Here is a 24,969-nt window from a genome sequence, read left to right as displayed (position 1 = left end):
TTTTACATACTTTGTATCTTGAGTTATATAAGCTCTGATATTTCATGAAAATTATCTGTTTGTCCAATATAAATATTTTTATGCGCGTTCTGTATTGTTTAAGGCTCGTTTAAATATCGATCGAGATTCTCATTTGGCCTAACACGTCAAATGAGGATTGTGTACACAAAGGTTAGTGGCTCGATGGGTTGATCACCATCGTGCACTAACAGATTTAGAACGTTATAAGGATGGGTGCTTGCCTGGACGTGTTCCGAAGCACAATTAAGGTTATTAATACTGACCGGGTGCGTCCCGAGATCAATAACAGATTTTGGATCTGACTGGGCATGTCCCAAGATCAGTGAATGGGGGAAAGAAAGCGAGTAACAATCGAACGTACATGGGTGCCCTCAACAAGAAAATATTTTGTCATGCTTGGAAGTGGTTTTCTGTTTTAAAACCTTCTAAGTCATGATTGTGGTATTGGATAAACTGCTTTTATCATTTCATAAAATATTTTGAAAACTCGTGCCCACTGAGTACATTAGTCAGTCCAAATTCTTTTTAAATGTTTTCAGGGTAGGCGGTTGCCGTGTACGGTGCTTAGCTGGGAAGTGTTCCTTGTTCCAACTACTATCTACTCCTTAGCTAATCTAGCTATATTCCTGAATAACGTCTAATCTAACCATTTGAGCTCAGACTCATTACTTCTATCCCGCTGCATCGTTTTGAATGTTAAAGTATCTGAGTTGTGGAACTAAACCTAATCGAATCCTTGGGGATTTTTCCGTATTATAAACTCATTTATGTCACTTATCTCTTTCATTCTAATAAGCTCATTCATTTACTATATTTTTATCTTTCCCCCAAAGTACGGGCTGTAACAAGTGGAATCAGAGCTTAGGTTTTCTTTCGCATCTCTGATAACCTCAAATTCTTTGAAATTGAGTCTAGAATTGTTCCTCTAGATTCCTTAATGTTGCCAACATTCCCAGCTCTCCGTCACACCACCATCTCAAGGTACGTTTCATTTTATGAATTCAAATGTATTTGTAAAATCTTCAAAAGTATTTTGAAACTATTCAAATGGAAACGAGGTTCCCTATAAAGAAAAAGAACCATTCCAAACAACGATTATTTTATCAAAGGATGTGGATAACTCAAGAAAATGATGTTTTGGGACAGATCGAGCCCTTGACGATTCCGCAGGAAATGTTTGTCGAGTTGGATTTTCTCGAATCCCCTCGACCTAACAAGAACGATGATATGTTGTGGTTGTAAGTGCCACTGCCAATAAGGAAAGTCTTAAAAGAGTGTTAGGAACCCCACAAATTGTTACAATAAGATAGAAAGCTAGAAGTACCTATGAGATAGTAGTAGAACCACTGAGATAGGATTAACAGAACTTGATAATCACCCAGGATGTTCGAATATAGAGAATGGACCTTAGGAGCTGTTTAAACTTCTTTTACACTTTTTTTTTCATTGCTAGTATTTGATATAGAACTTAATTCTTTCAGATGGAACCACCCCAACCACCCCCAAGCTTCCCTACACTTAGGGATATGATCGATCGAATGAGACATACTCAAGAGATGGAAGACAAGTTCCGATGTTTTTGGTTGTGCCGATGGGATTCAACCGAGCCCTTTGGAGCATTTTTAGGGCGATTCGTGCATGTTTGGCAGGTTGCGAAGGCGGTAGGTGTCACGGACAACGAGGTCGATCAACAGCTTATCCGCCTACTACCTCTCGGCTGGATAGATTGGGCTGACGAATAGCTGGATGCTACCTCACACCCATAGCTATTCACGTCCTGACCCCTCGAAAACTTTGTGTTGTTTAGTACACGAATCTTCAATAGGTGGGCGAGCCATGGACTCACTGCCCCTTCACTTTCAGTTCCACCAGTGGAGATACCTTTGGCATCGCACCAGTTTTTCCCTCTAGAGCAGCGGGCAGATGCAACAGCCCCTATTATTCTTTATCGCAAAAGTAGGGATGAGTATGAGGGCACCCCACCCAGGGGCCCAGTGGTCGATGTGCCAGCACCTCCATTGGTAGCCCAGCAGCAGGAACCAGCCATTGAGCCCGAGGTACCCAGACGTCACCACATCCGTCTGGAGGATTATGGGTAACCCTTTGCCCTACCGGAGGAGGACATGATGGGACTGGATTTTATGTTGAAGAATCCACCTACTCCCCCAGCCTTCCCTGAAATGGCAGATGACGGCATCCCTATCATAAGTATCAAGGAGGAAGACCCCGAGGAGGACCCTGTGGGCATCTATGACTGGGAGGATGAAGATTCACCACTATTGGGAGATGGCTCCATCACAGACTTATCTTAGATGATGCTACCATGGCATTAATTTTGACAAATAGCATAGGTGTTGGATTTCATTTTGTTTTCATGGAAAACCGAGGAGTAGATAGCCCGAGCTTTGTCCGAACACTGCATATCCAGTTGTTTTATCTTGTTTTTGACTGCTCATGAATGCTTAGCCATATGCAACCAATGTTGTTGATTGTTATTGATCTATTTTAGTACTTGAATGGACTTCTTATTTCAATAAGGAATGTGTATATTGCTAACTAGATTTTTGTTTCCTAATAATCTACAAACATGAACTGTAGAATGGAAGACCACAATTTTGAATTCGAGGCCGAGATCCCAGAGGACGACTTTGTCATTGGTGGACGTGGACGTGGTCGTGGATGGGGATGTGGGCGCGCCAGAGGTCGCGGAGGCCGAGGCCAAGGAAGAGGACATGGTTATGAAAATTTTGTACATCCTGCAATTCACGACCGCACTGCAGCAGAAAAAGTTAGGAAGGAGAAACCCCAACTTTCGACGGTATGGGCAGACCAGAAGATGCTGAAAAATGGATTAGGGTGGTAGAAAAAATCTTTCAATACATAAAATGTGAGAAAAATGAAAAGGTTAAGTGCGCCACATACCAACTAGTGGAGGAAGCAGACTTCTGGTGGGGATCAGTAAAGAATACTATGACTGAGAAACAACTAGGAGAGCTGACCTGGGCTGAGTTAAAAACTAAACTATTTGAGAAGTATATACCTGAATGCTACCGTCAAAGGAAGCAAAATGAATTTTGGAACCTGAAGCAGAGAAACATGACAGTAGCCGAGTATGATCGGGCTTTCAACCAGTTGTCCCATTATGCTCCACATCTGGTGGACACGGATGAAAAACGGACAGAAAAATTCCACAATGGTTTGTGCCATGAAATGGCAATCGTCCTTGCAAGCTAAGGAGGCCTCACCTATGCTCAAACCATGAACAGGGCACTCACCATCGAATCACTATTGCCTAAGGAGAAGGCAAAGACCCCTGCCTAGTTTGCTCACCCACCACAGTCTGGTCAAGCATCACACTCGGATATGGGGAAAGGAAAGAGGAAATGCGACGAGGGAGGAAATTATGAACATGGGAAGAGGCCATGGACAGGAAACTAGGGACGAAACTACAATTAACAGCAACAAGCTCCACAAAGGCGACCATGCCCGAGGTGCAACAAAGTTCACCTAGGAGAATGCCTAAGAAAAGTGATCGTCTGTTACAATTGTGGTGAGCAAGGGCATTATGCCAACACCTGCCCCAAAAGGAATAGAGGAGCCCCACAACAATATAACCCTGGCCGCCCACAGAGGAACTTTGGGAGCCCTCCAAGAAACCCAAAAAACCAGCCACGGAACCCGGCCAACCAGCCGAGACAAAACCAAGGTCCAGGAGGCAATCAGAGGCCACCACAAAATGCTAGGGCCTAGGCTCTTAACCAGCAGTAGGCAGCACAGGGACAAGGAAATCTGGCAGGTATGATAAATGTACTTGCAATACCTATTATAGCTTTGTTTGATATGGGGGCATCCCACTCTTTTATTTCACATGCTACCTGCAAAATGCTAAATTTGACCCCGGAGTTAATCCAAGAATCGTTGGATATTAGCACCTCGGGAGGTGGAAGAATGACAACAAAGCATCTCATTTTGAACCTAGAGTTGAACATAGGTGCTGACACACTTAGGGCCGACTTGTATGTTATCTCCATGATGGAGTTTGACATAATTTTAGGAATGGACTGACTCACCAAAACCAGCGCCATAATCCACTGTGATGAAAGAAAAATCTCATTTCATACACCAGGAGGAGGTGAGGCCAACTTTCATGGACTCCGGATGGGAGCTAAGGTTCCAATAATCTCTGCCAAGAAAGCCATCGGAATGTTGAGAAAGGGAAACTGCTAGACGTACCTAGTTCACCTATCAGGGCAACTTGAAAAAGAAAAAATGATCGATGAAGTTCCAATTGTTAGAAATTTCCCAGATATCTTTCCCGAAGTTCCAATTGTTAGAAAAAATGATCGATGAAGTTCCAATTGTTAGAAAAAATGATCGATGAAGTTCCAGTGTTCATGGATTTGTTGAATCATGCTTTTCACCAATTTCTGGACAAGTTCGTTCTGGTTTTCATTGATGACGTCCTCATCTACTCAAGAACGAAGTAACAACACGAAGAGCACCTGCGCATAGTGCTAGAAACCTTACGAGCAGAACGGTTATATGCCAAATTTAGCAAATGTGAATTTTGGCTGAGCGAAGTGATGTTTCTTGGGCACATTGTTTCAGCCAAGGGAATTAAAGTAGACCCTGCCAAAGTGGAGACCATCAAGGAATGGAGAACACCGACGAACACCCACGAGATCAGAAGCTTCCTAGGATTGGCGGGCTATTGCAGGAGGTTCATATAAGGATTTCCAAGATTGTGCGGCCAATGACACAACTGTTAAAAAAGGGAAACCAGTACAAGTGGACGGAAGAATGTGAACGAAGCTTTCAGGAACTCAAGACAAGGCTAACTACTGCTCCAGTATTAGCCATTCCAGACGAAAACAAGAGTTTTATTGTCTACACCGACGCCTCAAGACTGGGACGTGGGTGTGTCTTGATGCAAGACAAGAAGGTAATAGCTTATGCATCCCGTCAACTGAAACCTCATGAGTTAAACTATCCAACTTATGACCTAGAGCTAGCTGCAGTCGTGATACGCTCTAAAGATTTGGAGGCACTATCTCTACGGTGCCAAGTGTGAAGTTTTTACGGATCATAAGAGTCTGAAATACTTCTTTGAATAGAAAGACTTGAACATGAGACAACGAAGATGGCTGGAGCTGGTAAAGGACTACGACTGCACTATCAACTACCATCCAGGAAAGGCGAATGTTGTGGCAGACGCCCTAAGTCGAAAAACTGGAGCAAAGCTTGGATGCCTTATTACCCAACAGGAGAAGTTAGTACGCAATTTGGCTGCACTCAAACTGGAAATATTACACCCTCCAGAAATAATATCGGGTTGCATAGCTGCTATGGAAATTGTCCCGAATTTGCGAGCAAGAATCATTAAAGCCCAAAGAGGGGACTGGTTTCTGAAAAAGATGAGACTCGCTGCAAGGTCGAATGAACCCAACGGATTCACAGAGGATAAAGATAGTGCCCTAAAATTTGAAGATAGACTTTGTGTGCCACACAACAAAGCACTGTAGAATGAAATCATGAGTGAAGCACACGACACGCCTTATACAGCCCACCCGGGAAGCACGAAGATGTATCAGGACCTGAGAAGAATATTCTGGTGGAAATGAATGAAGAAGGACATAGCCATGTTCGTGGAACGGTGACTTTTTTGTCAACAAGTCAAAGCTCTACACCAAAAGCCATACGGGTCATTGCAAACATTGCTAATCCCAGAATGGAAATATGAACATATCAACATGGATTTCGTGGTGAGCTTACCATGATCGGCACATGGAAATACCGCCATTTGGGTGATCGTGGATCGCCTGTCGAAATCGGCACATTTCCTCCCCATACAAATGACTTTTGGATTGGAAAAGCTTGCGAAATTATATGTCAAAGAAATTGTGCGCCTTCACGGTGTACCGGTGTCAATCACGTCCGGTCGTGACACCAGATTCACATCATGATTTTGGTAGGGTCTGCAAGAAGCAATGGGCACCAAGCTAAACTTCAGCACAACATACCACTCCCAAACAGACGGACAAGCTGAACGGATAATTCAAGTATTGGAAGATATGCTTCGAGCAATTGTCGCGGACAAAGGAGGATATTGGGAGGACCTGCTACCCCTCGTGGAGTTCGCCTATAATAACAGTTACCTGTCATCAATCGAAATGGCTCCCTACGAGGCGCTGTACGGACGCAAATGCAGATCACCCTTTTTTTGGGATGAGGTGGGTGAACGGAAGCTACTTGGACTAGAACTGGTTCAACAGATGGTCAAGAAGGTTGACCAAATTAAACAAAAGATCAAGGAAACACAAGACAGGAAAAAGTCATATGTTGATGTGCGACGCACTGAATTGAAATTCAACGTCAGGGACCGAGTATTTCTCAAAATTTTCCCTACAAAAGGAGTTTTTCGTTTTGAAAGCTGAGGTAAGCTGCGACCTCGCTATATAGGTCCTTTTGAGATCCTAGATAGAGTGGGCAAAGTAGCTTACAGATTAGCTTTGCCACCAAGCATTGGGGACGTGCACAATGTGTTTCATGTCTCACAATTACGAAAATACGTGTTTGACCTAAAGCACAAAATAAAGCATGATGAAGAAGTCCTAGCCCAAGACTTGAGCTATGAAGAGAAGCCTGTCCAGATACTTGATCGAAAGATTCAAGTTTTAAGAAATAAACAAATCCCTAGGGTTAAAGTGCTTTGGCATCACCATGGGATAGAAGAAGCCACGTGGGAACTAGAAGAGAAGATGAGAGCTCAATACCCCGAGTTAGACTACCAAGGTACGCAAATTTCAGGGGCGAAATTTCTTTTAAGGGGGGAGGCATCTGATATCCCAACCTTTTATAGGAAATATAGAAGACCTCTAATTAAGTATACTATTGATACACGCCCGGTATTTAATAATTTTATTACATCAAGGAAATTGATATTGATATACTCTCAATTTTATTAATTTGGATCGATTAAATTTTAATCCATTACCAGATTATATGAGAAATATTATTATAAGTATCCCTCATTTTATTCGATTGTCTATCATCTATTTTATTTATTTATTATATATATATATATATATATATATATATATATTTGGGAAAAGGTGCAAATAGGCCCCGATGTCTTGAAAATCACTCAATTAAACCCCTCTGACCAAACGCCGTTTGGTTCCGCTAGTCAACCTTTTTTTTATTATTTTTAAATTAAATGTGGGGCCACCTTCACCATTCTCTCAATCTCTCTCCCTGACAGCCTCCCTCTCTCGCCGGAACAAGGATTCATGTCCTCTGGACGGAGGTAACAATTGAGGAGCGAGAGAGGCGGTCGGCGGTGGTGGTGGCCGTCGAAGTGGAGTTGGAAGAGCCACAAAGAGCCCTGCGTCGAAAACACCCACATAGACACAAAGAGCCCTCGCCCCTTCCGCCTCCTGCTCCAGCGAAAGGCGCCGCCCTCAACCACCACGGTTCCTCTCAACTATCTCTGTCTCCTCACACTAATTCCAAAATCCATTCCAAAAATTGCCGTCTCTACGCCATCGTCACGAGCTGCCGTGGCCGCCCCGATCGACTCTTCTTTCCCTGTTCAAAACCTAGATCCCCAAATAGTCGCTCCCCTTCATTCGATGGCAGCAGCCACTACCACAGTCACTGCCCTTGCCCACGCGACGTCGTCTTCTTCCTTAAAATCGGCGAGCAACTCACTCTTTCACCAACTCTCTCACTGTACAAGCTGTACAAAATGTTATGCCTTACGAACAAAGGCTGAATTTGCCCGTGGATCCATATTGATCGGGGAAATGGTGGGGCGGCGCGTGATATTCTTCGAGGCAAAAGAGAGAGAGAGGGAGAAGAAAAGTATAGAAGCGGGAGAAGGAGGAGAAGGTAACGCCGAGACTGAGTAGGTGGCGGAGGTGGCGATCGCGCGCCGCATGTGTAGCGGCGAGGAGACAGAGAGGGAGATAGAGGCGGTTGGCGTGAGAGAGAAAGAAAAAAAGATAAAGAAAAAGAGAGGGAGGGGGTGAGAGGTGAGGGGCAGAGGCGATATGCCGATGGCGATTTCGTCAGAGATGGGCTGATAGACTAAGGGACATGAATCCTTATTCTGGCGAGAGAGGAAGGTTGTCGGAGAGGAGAATGGTGAAGGTGGGCCCCACATTTAATTACAAAATAAAAAAGGTTGACTAACAGAACCAAACGGCGTTTGGTCAGAGGGGTTTAATTGAGCAATTTTTAAGACTTGGGGGCCTATTTGCACACACAGTTATAGGGGCTACTACTTCAAGGGCCTATTTGCACCTTTTCCCTATATATTTTAATAAGCCTTGGATTAATTAATTTTGAAGTCAAGCCCAAATTAAGTAGACTTGTTGTATTAAGCCCATTCCAGGCCAGTTCAGCGTGAATGAATTCTCCACTATCTTGGAGCACTCCATTTTTCTACTGTATTTACTTTTCACATAAAGAGGAATCTCTTTTCCCTTGTCTAACAGAATCTGCCATTAAACTATTTCTACGTCAGGAGTCCAAAGACAACCATCAATCCAGTTATCAAGGTGATATTTTATTATTTCTTTTTACAAGATGTACCAACTTCCTTTTTGTCACTTTGCAGAACCAATTTTTGTTCATTCTTTTGGTACAACCAAAATAGCAAAAACAACAACTTACTAAACAGACTTTGAACAAGGTTTGTACCATTCTTTTCAACTTTATTTCACAATATGTATTTCTCTACACCAAAGTCAGAACTAGATTTGAAATCTCACACATAGACATGAAATATGTAGGGGATTTGTAAAAGTACCCAACTTTATAAAACTATCTACACCTTTTAACCACTTTTTCTATCATCTACAACTTTTAACCATTTGTATTTTTTAATATATTTTGTCAACACACATGTACACGGTTATTTATGGTTGTCAGGATTCTTCAATAATTGTTCACGCATGAGTTGAAGGAGTGTACTATGATTCTCTATCATTTGTCCTCTTAGACCATGTTTATCAACAACCATCCAACCACCCAACCATCCAACCATCTTTAATATTTAATTAATTTCTCTCTCTTCCACATCACTAATATTCATCCCAACCCAACCACCTCTATTTTTGTTCATTTATCAATGACCACCCCAACCATCCAACCACCCAACCACAACATAATTTTATAATTATTTTATTATTATTTTTATTCGTAATAATTTTAATAATATTAAATATAAATTAAAATATTATAAAAAACTAAAATACAAAAAATAACAAACTAATAAAAATTTAAATTACGACAAACTAAAAATATAAATTACAACAATCCAAACTCGAAATGGAAAAAAAAAACCAATACATACTACGCATTTAATTATCATCTCCAAACTTTTGCCATATATGCTCAATCAAGTCATGTAATAGAGAGCTGTGATCTTCTCTATTGCGAAGTTGGGACCTAGTTCTCATATAGCCCGCTAGGAGAATCAGTAGGATTCTGCGAGAATTCTGAATTCATATCATAATCAAACTCTGAGAATTCATTGGAGCTTGGAATATCAGCAAGATTTGGATAATAGTCTTGGGAGGGGTTGAAATATTGAGAGTTGAAGAAAGAATTATTGCCTCGATCCATTGAAAAATAGAGAAAGAAACACTAGATGTTATATGTAGAGAATGAAAATAGAAGAACTTGAAGGTGTGTTGAAATATAACAAGAGTGGTCTCTATTTAAAGAGAACGAAAAAATATAAATTTTGGTATAATTATTATTATTTTTAAATATTTTATATAAAAGATATAATAGTTTTTATCAATTATCTAAATAAAATCTACTGAACCAATTATATGTTGACAAGTGTCACCACCTCAATGGATGAGATAAGGGGAGAGAGAGAGACCAAGGGAGGTCGGTTTTTTGCCCAGGTCGACCACCTCCAATTCGCCACTTTTAATTATTATTTTCCTTTTCCCCATTATTAATGACATGGCATGCGACCAGGTTGATTTTTTTCAACCGATAAACTTGGTCTTATGATTCCCCCATCACCTTTTGTGCCTAAAATACCACCGAAGAAAATGAGTTTGAAATACCGCACATATGTAAATATTATACGAAAATAATATTTACAGGTTAAAAGGATGCAAAAGATTCTCTACACCATGGAAAATACTGTCTAAAAAACTTAAAATACCATCAGAACAAATGAGAATACCGCCGGTCGATATTCTCAAATATTCAGACGGTATAGTGATTATGACGATGGTATTTTCTTTTTTCAACGACGGTATTAAATTTATTTCCAGCGGTATTCTAAGTATGTCTGGCTCCTTTTAATTTCACTTTCACATTAATATAAAGTTCTTGCAAGTACACTCATGTCAATATAAAGTGATTCCTAGTACATTCACAAGTAAGTAAATTAAACATAAATTAAACACAAAGGCCCCCATATATGTTGAAAGGATGAATTAAATATGACACAAACATTCAAAACAAGTTGTCTCAAAGGCCTCCATATTTGTTAAGTTATAATTCTTCTTCTTGGAAGCTTTGGGGTTCTCAGCTGCCATTTCATTGGAGAATTGGGAGAAAAGAAATTCCATCGCATATCTATCAACTAAAGGTAATTCTTACTTTTATTTTAAATACTCTTACATATTTCGTAAATATCATTGAGTAATAGTTTAATACCGTTGCATATTTATCATTCTAGTGTACATAGAAATTGTTGCTAATATTAGGTGTATTTTGCTTGTGGAAAATATATCTTCGAGTAATAGCATATTACCGTCCTATAATATGTACATACCGTCGTCGAAATCTTAAATACCATCGTAACAAAATGTAAATACCGTCGTATATCTATCATGTTAGTGTCCATGCAATTTTGTTTTTAATTAAGTATTCTTTCATTCTATTCTAACAACCTTTGCATATGAGATAAATACCTTCGTAATGTTGATGAATATCGTCGATTACTTGATTAATACCATCTCCTAATAGTGTAATACCGTTGCATATTTATCATTGTAGTGTATATAGACATTGTTGATATTATTAGGTGATTTTTGCATGTGGAGAACATACCTTCGATTAATAAATTAATACCGTCGTCGAATATGTACATACCCTCGTCGAAATGGTAAATACCATTGCTTACTCATTTAATACCGCCCGATTTCTATCATGATAGTGTCCATGCAATTGTGTTGTAATTAAGCGTTCTTTCAATTATTTGTAAATACCTTCGAATTGTAGTTAAATACCTTCGGAATGTCGATAAACACCGTCGCATTAAATACCATCGTGTAATAGTTTAATATTTTCGCATATTCATGAATAAAGATTTAATTGATGGGTTCTTCGTAAATAATTTGGTTTAGAGCGATTAATGATTTGTGGTATAAGCTAATTTATAGGAGAATATATTATTTGTATTTTAATTTAATTTATTCGTAATTTACAGATGACAGAGTGGAAAAATGTCCTTGTGAGATATGGAGGATATTGGAATGATGTCTTATATTGTGGTGGAGGTGCTACATTTGCTTATGTTCAGACAAATAACATAAGCATTTCGGAGTTAAGGCAAAATATCAATTACTACTTGATGGCAAATTCATTGAGTACCGTCTACAATTTATACTATCTATCGAGATCTCGAAGTGGTAGGATCATCCGATCTCTTTTAAGTACTGATGACCAACTTTCTCGACTTTGTGCTTTTGAGGTCGAGACAGAGGTGAAGGAATATTAAACTGAATTAACGTTCCGCTTTGCCCGATGATCGTTTCTTGGATTATTATTAATTTATCATACAACGATTAATCCTAACATGCTCCTATGAATTTAACAGCTGCACGTTGGAGTTCAGAAATACCTGAAGAATTCAGAAGAATTCGTCAATCTGTCGCTGAACAGGTCAGCCAACTTCAACGCTCTGTTTGACCCCTCAAACAACCTCCAATCGTACTTTGTGCAGAAATACGACTTCTTCGTCTTCGAAAGAGCTTTCCGTGGCCGTCTGTTTCACCTCAATCGGACTTCTGTAGAGGAAGTTATGGCTGTTCTTCGGAGACTGCCAGAACTTGATTTCCTGCGAAAATCTGACTCCAGCTCAGATCTTCTGAACTGTATCCCGCTCAGCTTTCACCGTTGGATGGACAACGAACCGTGAAAGTCCCAAGAGAGAATGCTCCACACGTTTCCTGCGCCCTACAGCTCTCCAAAAACCCTAATTTATCAGTGTGTTTTCCTGAGAGCTGACAGCTGTATTTATAATAAAAATAAATACGTAGGAGGAGCAGAAAAGGTGTAGTAGGCGTGTTCTCTCCTTTCCTGGGCTAGGAGACTTTGGGCCAGTCCAGGGACCAGATACAAGGAATAAAGATGGGCCTCAAATAAATTAATTTATCTATGGTCAGCCCAGACCATAATTAATTTATAAATATCAGTTCATTCCACTAGAGAACCGATATTGACTTACCCCTTTATTGCCGGTGATGAGTCGGGGCTTGTATTTAGACTTATTAAATCCTCGTATTTAAAATCTCCGACATCCATTAATTAATTATAGCTCTGACAGCCTTAATTAATTAATCTCTTTTGTAATCCTTAAGCAGTACCACTCAAACCTTATTATTGCGCCTGAACTTAATCAACCTGCAGGGTTTAGCGCAATAAACATTATTGAGCTCCTTAAGGGGATGTCATTATCCTATACGGATACGAGTACCAATACAGATAATCAGATATCATATATTAACCGCTATCACCCAAGATACAGAGTACTCAAGTTACTATATAACTCTCGCTCATAGTAAGTCAAAGTGATAGACGAATCAATATATATATCTGACATCTTATTAGTATTAAGATCTTATAAGTCACCGAGATCTCTAATTCTTCACTTAAGTCAGATAGAAGAATATATCTCACTGTGGTCCTATCAATACGTATTACGTACCAGTATAGATAAGTAGTCAAGACAAACTACTTCCATCTATACCGCAGCCTAAACCAATAACTTGTCCTAGAGTTATTTCGGCTGTGATTATATTATATCTCTTAAGGTTATTCCAATTATATGGTCTTCTGTGATCTACAACACACCATATAATCTACTTATATTGAGATAAAGAACATACATATGCAATCATAAACACAATCAGATAGGAGATTAGATAGTGAACTTAGGAAACATTGTATATAAGTATAAAACGTTCTTGCTTTCAGTATACAAATCCAACAATCTCCCACTTATACTAAAGCAAACTTTTAGTATACAATGCGTCTATTTACTAATCACCTAACACTTCTCTCACTTATATTTAAAGTTTCCTAAGTGGGTGGCATCAATCGCATTCCCATCTTTCAATGACCATTTGCGATAAGCCTTTTGTGAAAAGATTTGTAGGTTTCTCCAATATGTGAGAATTTATTCTATGAGCACAAAAACCTCGATTTACGAATAATCGTATAACTTGATACTTACTCTCCATGTGTTTAACCCCTTGTGGTTCTTGGATTCCTTAGAGTTCGCAACTGCACTTGAGGTATCACGAAGGTGATGCTCTCACGCAAACTAGGAATTACCCTTAGATCCTGGAGGTAGTGGTCAAACCAAAAGGTTTTACCTCCCAAGAAAAACACGTAGCTCGAGGTAATTATTCTTTGTTCCGGTCAGCCTGGAAATCCGAAATCATATAATCCAGAAATGAACTAAACTGTCTAACTGGTAAACTATCCTTATTCTCTAGTCAGGGACTTGAAAATATAATTTACCACAGTTCAGTGTCCTTAACTAGGACTATACAGATATCTTACAACCATGCTAACTGCATAGCAAATATAAGATCTCGTACATAACAATCCATACATGAAGCTATCTACTGCGGAAACGTAGAATACTGCCTTCATTTCCTCAACCTTAATAGGCATCTTAAGACATAGTATTTAGATAAAGGAACGCCATATCTAAAAGGTAGCAATCCTTTCTTGGCGGTATTCATACTACAACGAGTATTCTCAGTATCAATGTAAGACACTCGAGATAAGCCCAACATCATTTTCTAGTGATCCCTTATTACTTTGATCACAAAGATGTACTATACTGTACCTCCTTAGTCTTTCATATGAGATTGTTCGGATAACCATTACTTTATGTCTTGACAATAGCTCCATATTGTCTCCAATTAGGAGGATATTGTCTACATAAAATGCAAGATAAACCACATCACCGATGACACGAGAGCGATTGACACGAGATGTTTCTCTCCCTCCCTCACGTAACCTTCAGGTTGTTGCACATGGTTGTCCTTACCTTTTTCAAGGTAATATATATGACATCCATTTGCCAGACCTCGATGGTTTAAGTGAGCTGCTATGGGTAAAATGATCCGAATGTTCTGAGCATGGCACTGGCGAAAATATCATCATAACCTATACCCTTACATTGGGCACAACCTTTCGCCACCAGTCTAGCTTCGAAAGCTACGACCTTGCTCATTCGGGCCTGTCATTATCTTGTATACTCACTTACAACCTAAAGCTTTACTGCCTCCTGGTAGCAAGATTTTCTAGTATACACCCATATTCTTAATGGATTGCTCCATTGAGGCGTGCCAGGAATCTACATTCTCGTCTTCCACTAATTCCATGTAGATATCTGGGTCGATTCTCTTATATTCACTACCAGGGACTGAATCCAAAGATCTTCCCAAGAACATAAATCGATCGGGTTGTCCCACAACCCTCCCACTACAATGGATCTGTGGTGGCACATGTGTGTCAACAGTGCGTGCAGTGTCTTGTGGTACAAAACTCTTGCACACTTGGCTTGGGTGATGGAATCGCCTGTCTAATGTCTTCAATTTCTTGAAGCACACTATCTGACTTGGATTAGTAATTATTCCCATAGTCCACTTCTAAGAATCGTGTGTCATTGCTAATAACCACCTTCTGATTCTTTAGGACTAATTGCAAAGATGCATAACTCATCATCGGACATATTTTTTCAAGAGTGACCTATTTCTTCTCTCCACCACACCATCTTATATAGGGATTACACGGTGTAGTAAACTGGGTTGGAATCCCAAACACTGACAATGAATCAGAAAAGATCATTCATAACACATTATTGGCCCTTTATCCCCTTGCCATGAATGACCCGGTCTCCATCTTTTCCTCTATACAGGATTCGCAGGTTCCAAATGGTACAACTTGGATTGAATCCAATGTACTATTTAGACACGAGCCTTTGGATCCTGTTAAGATAGATGTGACCTAATCTAGGGTATCAATATATGTGTAAGATCCTCATGAGAGATTAGCCTTAACTTTTCTCTTTCTTTTGTTCGATGATGTAAATGCAATATAAAGGTATTTTGCAGATAAGTTATAGTATGAAGAGAGATGTTCAAAAATACCAGAATAGACAACTTTGTCATTTCTTATGATATAAATACTACTATAAAAAATGACATGTGATCCATCTATTCAAAATTTTTAAACATGATAAGGAACTCTCAAAAAACTAAACTATGTCTTTAAAACTTAAAGACAAGTCTTCAATTGCAACAACTGCGACTCTAGTCACGTTGCCTATGAAGACAATCATCTCATCACTTCTCAGCTTCCTTGTCAGCCTAAAAGTCATGCAAGGTGCAACAATCATTATCAGTTTCTCTCGTTATCCACTACTCACAACTGAGTAGAAAACGAGCTGACATGTCTCAGTTACTATAGCAAGTGAAGTACCTTAACCCTTTGCCTTGAGTATTGAAAGAAGAAATTTCCAATACCCAATCTTATCACACCATTACTCCCACTATTTCCCTTGTCTTTCTTGCCCCTTGGACCCTTCTTCTTCCCGTCAAACGACGAAGAAGATGGCTCTCCTTTGGCAATAACAAGTGCTTGCACATCTCTTTCCAACAACTTCCTTAGTTGTAACTAGAGCATTCAACAACTCAAAAGAAGTATTATCTTTCTTGCTCATAACAGCATTGAGGCGGAAGTTCTTAATTAAAAGACTTGGAAAGAGAGTTCAGGATAATATCGACTTTTGCCTCACCGTCGATACTCCCACTGAGCAAGTCAAATCCGTCAAAATTTGCATGACATGCTCGTGCACTGAGCTGTGCTCACTCATAAAAATAACGAGATTACTCTCATAAAATTTAAATGAACAGCTCAGTCCAACTCCCCGAACACTTTCTTGAGATTCAGCATGATGCTAATAGCATCGTCCATGCCCTGATGTTGGAGCTACAAGGTTTGTGACATTGTACTCATAATATAACATATAGCCACATTATTCGTCTCATGCCACCTTTTATGTAATTCCTTTTTCTCATCAGTGGACTCATTGTTCGGACCATAAGAACGTGGGGTAGTAAGCAACACAAAAATTGTGTTAGTTTGTGATAAAGATAGAAATCCAAAAACTGCGTTTCCATTTTATATATGTGGACCGGTAAAAAGAACTTAGTGCAAGAATAAATAAAAACAGTAGGAGACATAGACATATCTGAAAGTAAACAATTTAAACATGTAAGAACATGAACGCATATAGTTCGTAACAATAATATTGTAACCTTTTGATAAAAACAATATTAGTGAAACCTCCAACCGCTCTAATAATTCTATGTGCAAGCCACGATGGGTGGACGTTTACACATAAACTCCTCAACCAGACTATTAACCTAGTCGTTTAATTTCCATCCATGTCAACTTAACCTTTTGACAAAGGAAATTAATAGTTGGCTCCTTTAACTAGACCATATCATTATCAAGAAGGGACTCCGATGGGGAGTTGTACATTGTACTTGAAATGATATCTAAGCAATGACAACATTTTAACCTTGAAAATTAAATTCTCGAAATTAACATACTCACGCGGACCATGTCGCTTTCAATTTAACTTTCTTGGTTATCTTATTTAATTCCATTCTCCAAAGTACTTATGAAAACTATACAAGTAAGCCACGATGGGTGGACGTTTACTGCATAACTCCCACTATTTTAATGGTTTAAATATTTTTATAGAAACCTCTTCTGACAAACTTATGAAAAACAAATGTGAAGTAAGCCACGATGGGTGGACGTTTACTCACATTGCTAATCACTTTGTCTAGAGACCGCATGTGGAGGTCTATATAATTTTAAGAATAAAAATTATTAAACAATAACCACAATCTAACTTCGAAATTAAATTCTCAAATTTGACATACTCACTAGGACCATGCCGCATTCAATTTAATTTCTTAGTTATCTTATTTAATTCCATCCTCTAAAGTACTCGTGAAAAATTATACGAGTAAGCCACGATGGGTGGACGTTTACTGCATAACTCTCACTACTTAAATAGATTTAAATATTTTTAATAGAAATCTCAACTTGACAAACTTGTGAAATCAAAACATGAAGTAAGCCACGATCGTGTGGACGTTTACTCACATTCTTAATCACTTTGTCTTGAGATCGTTTGTGAAAATTTAAATAATTTTTAATCATCTATAAAATTATTAATACAGCTTAGTCTTTTTTTTTTCAAAAGGTTTGATCATGCTCAACACATAATCCTAAACATGCACTTCTAGAACGCAACATGTAAAACATGCTCGCAGAATTCTAAAACATGCTTAAGAAAACGATAAACCTAGCATGCTTGTCTAAGCGCAGTTAGTAAACATATATTAACAAGCAGAGACAAAAACAGCATGCAAAGAGCATAAAGGATTAACACCAAGACATACAAAGAACAGAATTAAAAGAATAAAGTTCTTCGTGACCCATTCGTGGAATCCCATATTTCTAATCTATTACAAAGAACAGAAAAAAAATAAAAACAAAAACAAACAAAATTGGCTTGAACATCTCCTATCAAGCCCGTGTAGAAAAATAGGGTTTGGGCCCCCTAGGGTTTGACGAAACTCGCGCCACCTAGGGTTTGGGATCCCCTAGGCGCCGCCGCCGCCCGCACCTCGATAGCAGCCGAACGGGCGCAGCAGCAGCAGCCTCGGCGCCGCAGCCCTCGGCGCGACAGCAACAGCCCGGCGCGGCTTCTCTCGGCACGGCAGCAGCCTCCTCGGCGTCCAGCAACAGCCCGCAGCGTCCAGCAACAGCAGCACAGCAGCAGCAGTGGCACGACAACCTCGGCTCCTGGTCGTGGCAACCTCGGCAGATCCGGCGCGAGGACAGCAGCAACGGCAGCAGCGGCCGCGGCGCTCCTGCCGGGCGCGCAGCGCGCAAAACGCGCACGCGCAGCCCTCGGCGTGCACAGCCCCTGCTCGCCGCCTATCCTCCCTAGCCCTACCTTACCTGACCAGCCTTGGTAGCCCACGGCGTGCAGCAGACAAAGGGCAGCAGCGGTGGCACGGCAACGCTGGACCGGGCGCGTAGCGATCAGCGCGTAAGAGCGTGCGCGCGCGCAGCCCTCGGCGTGCGCAGCCACCACCACTCCTTAGTCCAACCGCAGCCATCCAGCCCGGGAGTTTGTGCGCGCGCCGTGGCGCACGGGGCTCGCGGAGTGCGCAGCCCTTCGTGCCCTCGGCGCCCGCCGCCTCCCGGCACTCCAATCTCCATTCATTCGATGTTGATTCGTCGTCGTCCTCGTCTCGTTCCCCAGTTTTTACAGATTACAAAGGAAAAACAAATACAATTTGAAGAACCTAATCTAACCACGGATTTTCTCGCGGTGAAAAACGATTACAACGTCAAACGATGTATCCCACGAATCAACAAGCCACGAAGAACAACAGCAGTAAAAACAACGCACATTATTAATCGTACATAAATTAATAATAGAGCCAAGAAAATAATCCTGGGCTCTGATACCAATTGAAGGAATATTAAATTGAATTAACGTTCCGCTTTGCCCGATGATCGTTTCTTGGATTATTATTAATTTATCATACAACGATTAATCCTAACATGCTCCTATGAATTTAACAGCTGCACGTTGGAGTTCAGAAATACCTGAAGAATTCAGAAGAATTCGTCAATTGTCTGACAACTTCAACGCTCCGTTTGACCCCTCAAATGACCTCCAATCGTATTTTGTGCAGAAATACGACTTCTTCGTCTTCGAAAGAGCTTTTCGTGGCCGTCTGTTTCACCTCAATCGGACGTCTTTAGAGGAAGTTATGGCTGTTCTTCGGAGACTGCCAGAACTTGATTTCCTGCGAAAATCTGACTCCAGCTCAGATCTTCTGAACTGTATCCCGCTCAGCTTTCACCGTTGGATGGACAACGAACCGTGAAAGTCCCAAGAGAGAATGCTCCACACGTTTCCTGCGCCCCACAGCTCTCCAAAAACCCTAATTTTATCAGTGTGTTTTCCTGAGAGCTGACAGTTGTATTTATAATAAAAATAAATACGTAGGAGGAGCAGAAAAGGTGTAGTAGGCGTGTTCCCTCCTTTCCTGGGCTAGGAGACTTTGGGTCAGTCCAGGGACCAGATACAAGAAATAAAGATGGGCCTCAAATAAATTAATTTATCTATGGTCAGCCCAGACCATAATTAATTTATAAATATCAGTTCATTCCACTAGAGAACCGATATTGACTTACCCCTTTATTGCCGGTGATGAGTCGGGGCTTGTATTTAGACTTATTAAATCCTCGTATTTAAAATCTCTGACATCCATTAATTAATTATAGCTCTGACAGCCTTAATTAATTAATCTCTTTTGTAATCCTTAAGCAGTACCACTCAAACCTTATTATTGCGCCTGAACTTAATCAACCTGCAGGGTTTAGCGCAATAAATATTATTGAGCTCCTTAAGGGGATGTCATTATCCTATACGGATACGAGTACCAATACAGATAATCAGATATCATATATTAACCGCTATCACCCAAGATACAGAGTACTCAAGTTACTATATAACTCTCGCTCATAGTAAGTCAAAGTGATAGACGAATCAATATATATATCTGACATCTTATTAGTATTAAGATCTTATAAGTCACCGAGATCTCTAATTCTTCACTTAAGTCAGATAGAAGAATATATCCCACTGTGGTCCTATCAATACGTATTACGTACCAATATAGATAAGTAGTCAAGACAAACTACTTCCATCTATACCGCAGCCTAAACCAATAACTTGTCCTAGAGTTATTTCGGCTGTGATTATATTATATCTCTTAAGGTTATTCCAATTATATGGTCTTCTGTGATCTACAACACACCATATAATCTACTTATATAGAGATAAAGAACATACATATGCAATCATGAACACAATCAGATAGGAGATTAGATAGTGAACTTAGGAAACATTGTATACAAGCATAAAACGTTCTTGCTTTCAGTATACAAATCCAACAAGAGGTTTATGTGACACATGATGGTGACACTTCCCAATCGGAGCAAGAAGTTTATCGGCCTTCGATTGAGATACCGTATGCATCTACTTATGAGCACCCTCCTCAGCCCACTTCATTCGAGAAGCCCATCTCAAACCACATGAGAGGTTTTGATTGGTTTGCTGATAATAATGATGATGAAGAGTATGTTCCATCAACAGACACTGATGATGAAGAAGATGAGGATGATGAAGAAGTAGAAGAGTGTGAGTCTGCTCGAGTTGATTATGGCACATTTGCTGAGCATATTGCTTGGATTCGTCGGGAGGGTGGAATCGGGCAGCTTATGTCCATGATAATGCAGACAAACCCGCAAAGGCTTAAAGAAGAGTTGGGACCCGAACAAACTGCGGAAATGAGCAATTGGCTAGTTCTGGTGGTTCCGAAGGATTTTTCAGTCAATTTATTTGCAGGCAAACTTGACAACATACCAGATCCCGATGAGTTGAGCGAAGGTTCTATCTTCGAAAGCAAAGAAGAGCTGAAATTAGCGGTGGGGTTGTGGCATTTGGAACGTCGTGCAGAATTTATCATTCCTCGATCGGACTTGGATAGGATTACGTTCAAATACAGATATCGGACTCGGTGCCCATTTTTGTTACGAGCTACTCAGCATGGTGACTTTTGGATGGTTCAAAAGTTTGGGCCTGCCCACACATGCACTGACAACCTCGTAAATATTGGAGTGAGATAGGTACCAGCTCGTGTAATCGCAACATATATAGCAAAGAAAATGCGCGAGGATGGGGACATAGTGAAGCCGAGGTCCATTGTTGTTGATTTGCAAAGAGAGTACGGTGTTCAAACCAGTTATAGTGTGGCGATCTGAGCCCGTAATATGGCGGTGGAGATAATATACGGCGGACACGAAGAATCTTATGGATTGCTACCAGGCTATCTTCACATGTTGCGGATGTGCAATCCAGGATCGGTGACCGACTTGGAAGTTGATGAGAATGATCAGTTGAAGCATCTCTTCATAGCACTTGGTTCTTGCAGAGTCGCGTACACTATGTGCATGAGGCCAATAATTGTTGTTGACGGAACACACTTGAAGGGCCGCATTAAAGGTATTTTGTTTGTTGCCGTCACAAAGGACGGCAACGAACAAGTGTTTCCAATAGCTTTTGGGATTGGTCCAATTGAGAATGATGAATCGTGGAAGTGGTTTTTCTATCTGTTGAATGAGGCTTATGGTCAGAATTCTGAGACGTTGATTATTTTCGATGCCCATATCAGTATATAGAATGCGGTTAAGGAAGTTTATCCACACGCTGCACACGGCTTGTGCTACTATCATTTGTTGAATAAAATTACTCGGTATGGCAAGGCAGCTGTTGCTTTCTACCAAAAGGCGGCTTATGCATATCGAGAGAGTGATTTTGACAAGGCAATGGCAAGCTTAAAGGCATTAAACGAAGACGGGGGAGCATATACCAAACTTATGCAGGTTGGTCCTGAGAGATGGGCTAGATCTAAGTGTCCTGTTCGTCGCTATAGTTTTCTGACCTCAAATATTGCTAAATCTTTCAATTCTCGTTTACTGTGGGCAAGACGTCTGCCTATATGCTCTATGGTTGAGGCGATCCGTCATATCATAGAAAAATGGTTTGATGAAAGACAGGAAGCTGCAAAGACGTTTTCTGTAAATATTACACCAGAGGCTCTACGAAAGCTTACTGATGAATTGGAGAGGTCGCGGAGATATGAGGAGGTTGCCATGTCTCCATCTGCTTTCAAAGTAAAAGATTCAAACAGGTCATTCAAAGTGAATGTACAAACGCAGTCTTATACGTGCTTCGAATGGGACATGAACCTACTACCGTGCCCGCATGTTGTTGCAGCTATAAGGTACGCACTTGTTTTCACTTATATGATATAATTTTTGCTAGCTTCTTAAACTAAATTTTATTTTAAACAAATAATGCAGGCATTTAGGCGATGACTTATCTAAGCATGTTGGAGACTATTATCAATCAGCAAAGCTACGAGAGGCATACTCGTATTGGGTAAACTCTGTCCCGTCACATGCTTCATGGATAGTCCATGCAGATGTTGCAAGTATTTATGTTTTACCTCCACTATGGAAGCGACAGTCTGGTCAGCCAAAAGAAATACGATATAAGGGACCCACTGAGAAAGATTCACAAAAGCAGAAGACGACACCAGGCAATGCGGCATCCACAAGAAAATCTACAAGCAAAAGTCGTGTTCCTAAGACGTGTAGTTTGTGTGGAGCGAGATCGCATACACGTCCCAATTGTCCTTACTTACTGCAAGATGAATGAGTGTTTGTTGTAATTCTACATTCTAATTGTGTTTGTTGTTATTCGTGGATGCATGTTCTTATGGTTTTCTAGTATCTTAATGAAGGAATATTAAACTGAATTAACGTTCCGCTTTGCCCGATGATCGTTTCTTGGATTATTATTAATTTATCATACAACGATTAATCCTAACATGCTCATATGAATTTAACAGCTGCACGTTGGAGTTCAGAAATACCTGAAGAATTCCTAAGAATTCGTCAATCTGTCGCTGAACAGGTCAGCCAACTTCAACGCTCCGTTTGACCCCTCAAACGACCTCCAATCGTATTTTGTGCTGAAATACGACTTCTTCGTCTTCGAGAGAGCTTTCCGTGGCCGCCTTATTCGTCTGAATCGGAGTTCTGTGGAGGAAGTTATGGCCATTTTACGGAGACTGCCAGAACATGGTTTCCTGCGAAAATCTGACTCCAGCTCTGATCTTCTCGACTGTATCCCGCTCAGCTTTCACCGTTGGATGGACAACGATCTATGAAAGTCCCAAGAGAGAAATAAGTCCCACACGTTTTTCTTCCCTGCGCCCCACAGCTCTCAAAACCCTAATATTTTATCAGTGTGTTTTTCCCTGAGAGCTGACAGCTGTATTTAAATAAAATTAAATACGTGTGGGCACAGAATTAGTGTAGGAGGCGTCTTTCTCTCCTTCTAGGGCTAGGAGACATTGGGCCAGTCCAGGGACCAGATACAAGGAATAAAGATGGGCCTCAAATAAATTAATTTATCCATGGTCAGCCCAGACCATAATTAATTTATAAATATCAGTTCATTCCACTAGAGAACCGATACTGACTTACCCCTTTATTGCCGGTGATGAGTCAGGGGCTTGTATTTAGACTTATTAAATCTCCGTATTTAAAATATCCGACATCCATTAATTAATTAGAGCTCTGACAGCTTAAATTAATTAATCTCTTAATAATTCCTTAAGCAGTACCACTCAAACTTTATTATTACGCCTGAACTTAATCAACCTGCAGGGTTTAGCGTAATAAACCTTATTGAGCTCCTTAAGGGGATGTCATTATCCTATGCCAGATACGGGTACTAATACAGATAATCAAATATCATATATTAACCGCTATCACCCAAGATACAGAGTACTCGAGTTAGTATATAACTTTCACCCATAGTAAGTCAAAGTGATATACGAATTAATATATATATCTGAATACTTATTAGTATTAAGATTTATAAGTCACCGAGATCTTGATTCTTCACTTAAGTCAGATAGAAGAATACATCTCAAACTGTGGTCCTATCAATACGTAATGACGTACCAGTATAGACAAGTAGCCAAGACAAACTACTTCCATCTATACTGTAGCCTAAACCAATAACTTGTCCTAGAGTTATTTCGGCTGTGATCATATTATATCTCTTAAGGTTATTCCAATTATATGGTCTTCTGTGATCTACAACACACCATATAATCTACTTATATAGAGATAAAGAACATACATATGCAATCATGAACACAATCAGATAGGAGATTAGATAGTGAACTTAGGAAACATTGTATACAAGCATAAAACGTTCTTGCTTTCAGTATACAAATCCAACACTTAATGGTTTAATTAATAATGCTATCGTACTATTTTATAATACCATCGTGCAAATTTATAATACCTCCGATACAAAACATTGAATACCGCCAATGTCGCAGCCCGCCTTAACTAAGGATAGTTAAGCCGAGTGATCTACGACTAGGGATGGAGTTAAAGAATAAAGGGAAGAAAGGGGCATCATTTGGAACCGTAAAACTTACTCAACTTAAGAAAACTCGTCATAAATACTCATTAATACTCATTTAAACAGTCTATGAAAGACAACATAAAAACTTAATTAATAACATTAATCAAGTTGTACATCATATAAAACCATTCTCTTAAGACTCAAAGTACGACATAACATACTATAACATCAACAACATCTTGCAGCGGAAAGTAGCTAGACATATGTATGAAGACATATTCTAGACAGGTTAACTACATTTATTAACAACCCTGGAGACTTCGCTCATTGCAGCACCATCACCACATCGGCTCAACCTGCACATTTAGAAAACATATGCAGGGCTGAGTACAAAAGCACTCAGTGAACACATGCCAAACGTCTCATGCATATAATGTAACACCCCATACTTTTCCTTATGTTGTGAGATAGTGTCTTAACACTATTGAGAGTACTGAGATGTCGAGATGCGAGACTACTTTTTTTTTATGAGCAGATAAGACAGATTGTCTTTC

The 24,969-nt window shown here is 40.1% G+C and overlaps 1 protein-coding gene across 1 annotated transcript; it reads left to right on the top strand.

Annotated features, from left to right (window-relative positions):
• The first annotated feature begins 21,234 nt into the window (after nucleotides 1-21,234).
• LOC130998521 (uncharacterized) lies at nucleotides 21,235-22,684 on the top strand. The gene is made up of 3 exons (XM_057923935.1): nucleotides 21,235-21,634; nucleotides 21,731-22,247; nucleotides 22,327-22,684. The coding sequence occupies exons 1-3, from the start codon at nucleotides 21,235-21,237 to the stop codon at nucleotides 22,682-22,684; spliced, it is 1,275 nt and encodes a 424-aa protein (XP_057779918.1).
• The last annotated feature ends 2,285 nt before the right edge of the window (nucleotides 22,685-24,969 follow it).

Source organism: Salvia miltiorrhiza, chromosome 8 (genome assembly GCF_028751815.1).
Source record: "Salvia miltiorrhiza cultivar Shanhuang (shh) chromosome 8, IMPLAD_Smil_shh, whole genome shotgun sequence".
In the NCBI taxonomy this organism is placed as follows: Eukaryota; Viridiplantae; Streptophyta; class Magnoliopsida; order Lamiales; family Lamiaceae; genus Salvia; species Salvia miltiorrhiza.
This window is presented reverse-complemented; position numbering and strand designations above follow the sequence as displayed.

What these genes read in the sequence shown, in the direction of transcription:
- LOC130998521 (XM_057923935.1), top strand. Translation starts at nt 21,235, where the DNA reads ATGGCGGTGGAGATAATATACGGCGGACACGAAGAATCTTATGGATTG. An exon ending in TATTTTCGATGCCCATATCA is followed by an intron (nt 21,635 to 21,730) that starts GTATATAGAATG and finishes ATGGCAAGGCAG; the next exon opens with CTGTTGCTTTCTACCAAAAG. An exon ending in CATGTTGTTGCAGCTATAAG is followed by an intron (nt 22,248 to 22,326) that starts GTACGCACTTGT and finishes CAAATAATGCAG; the next exon opens with GCATTTAGGCGATGACTTAT.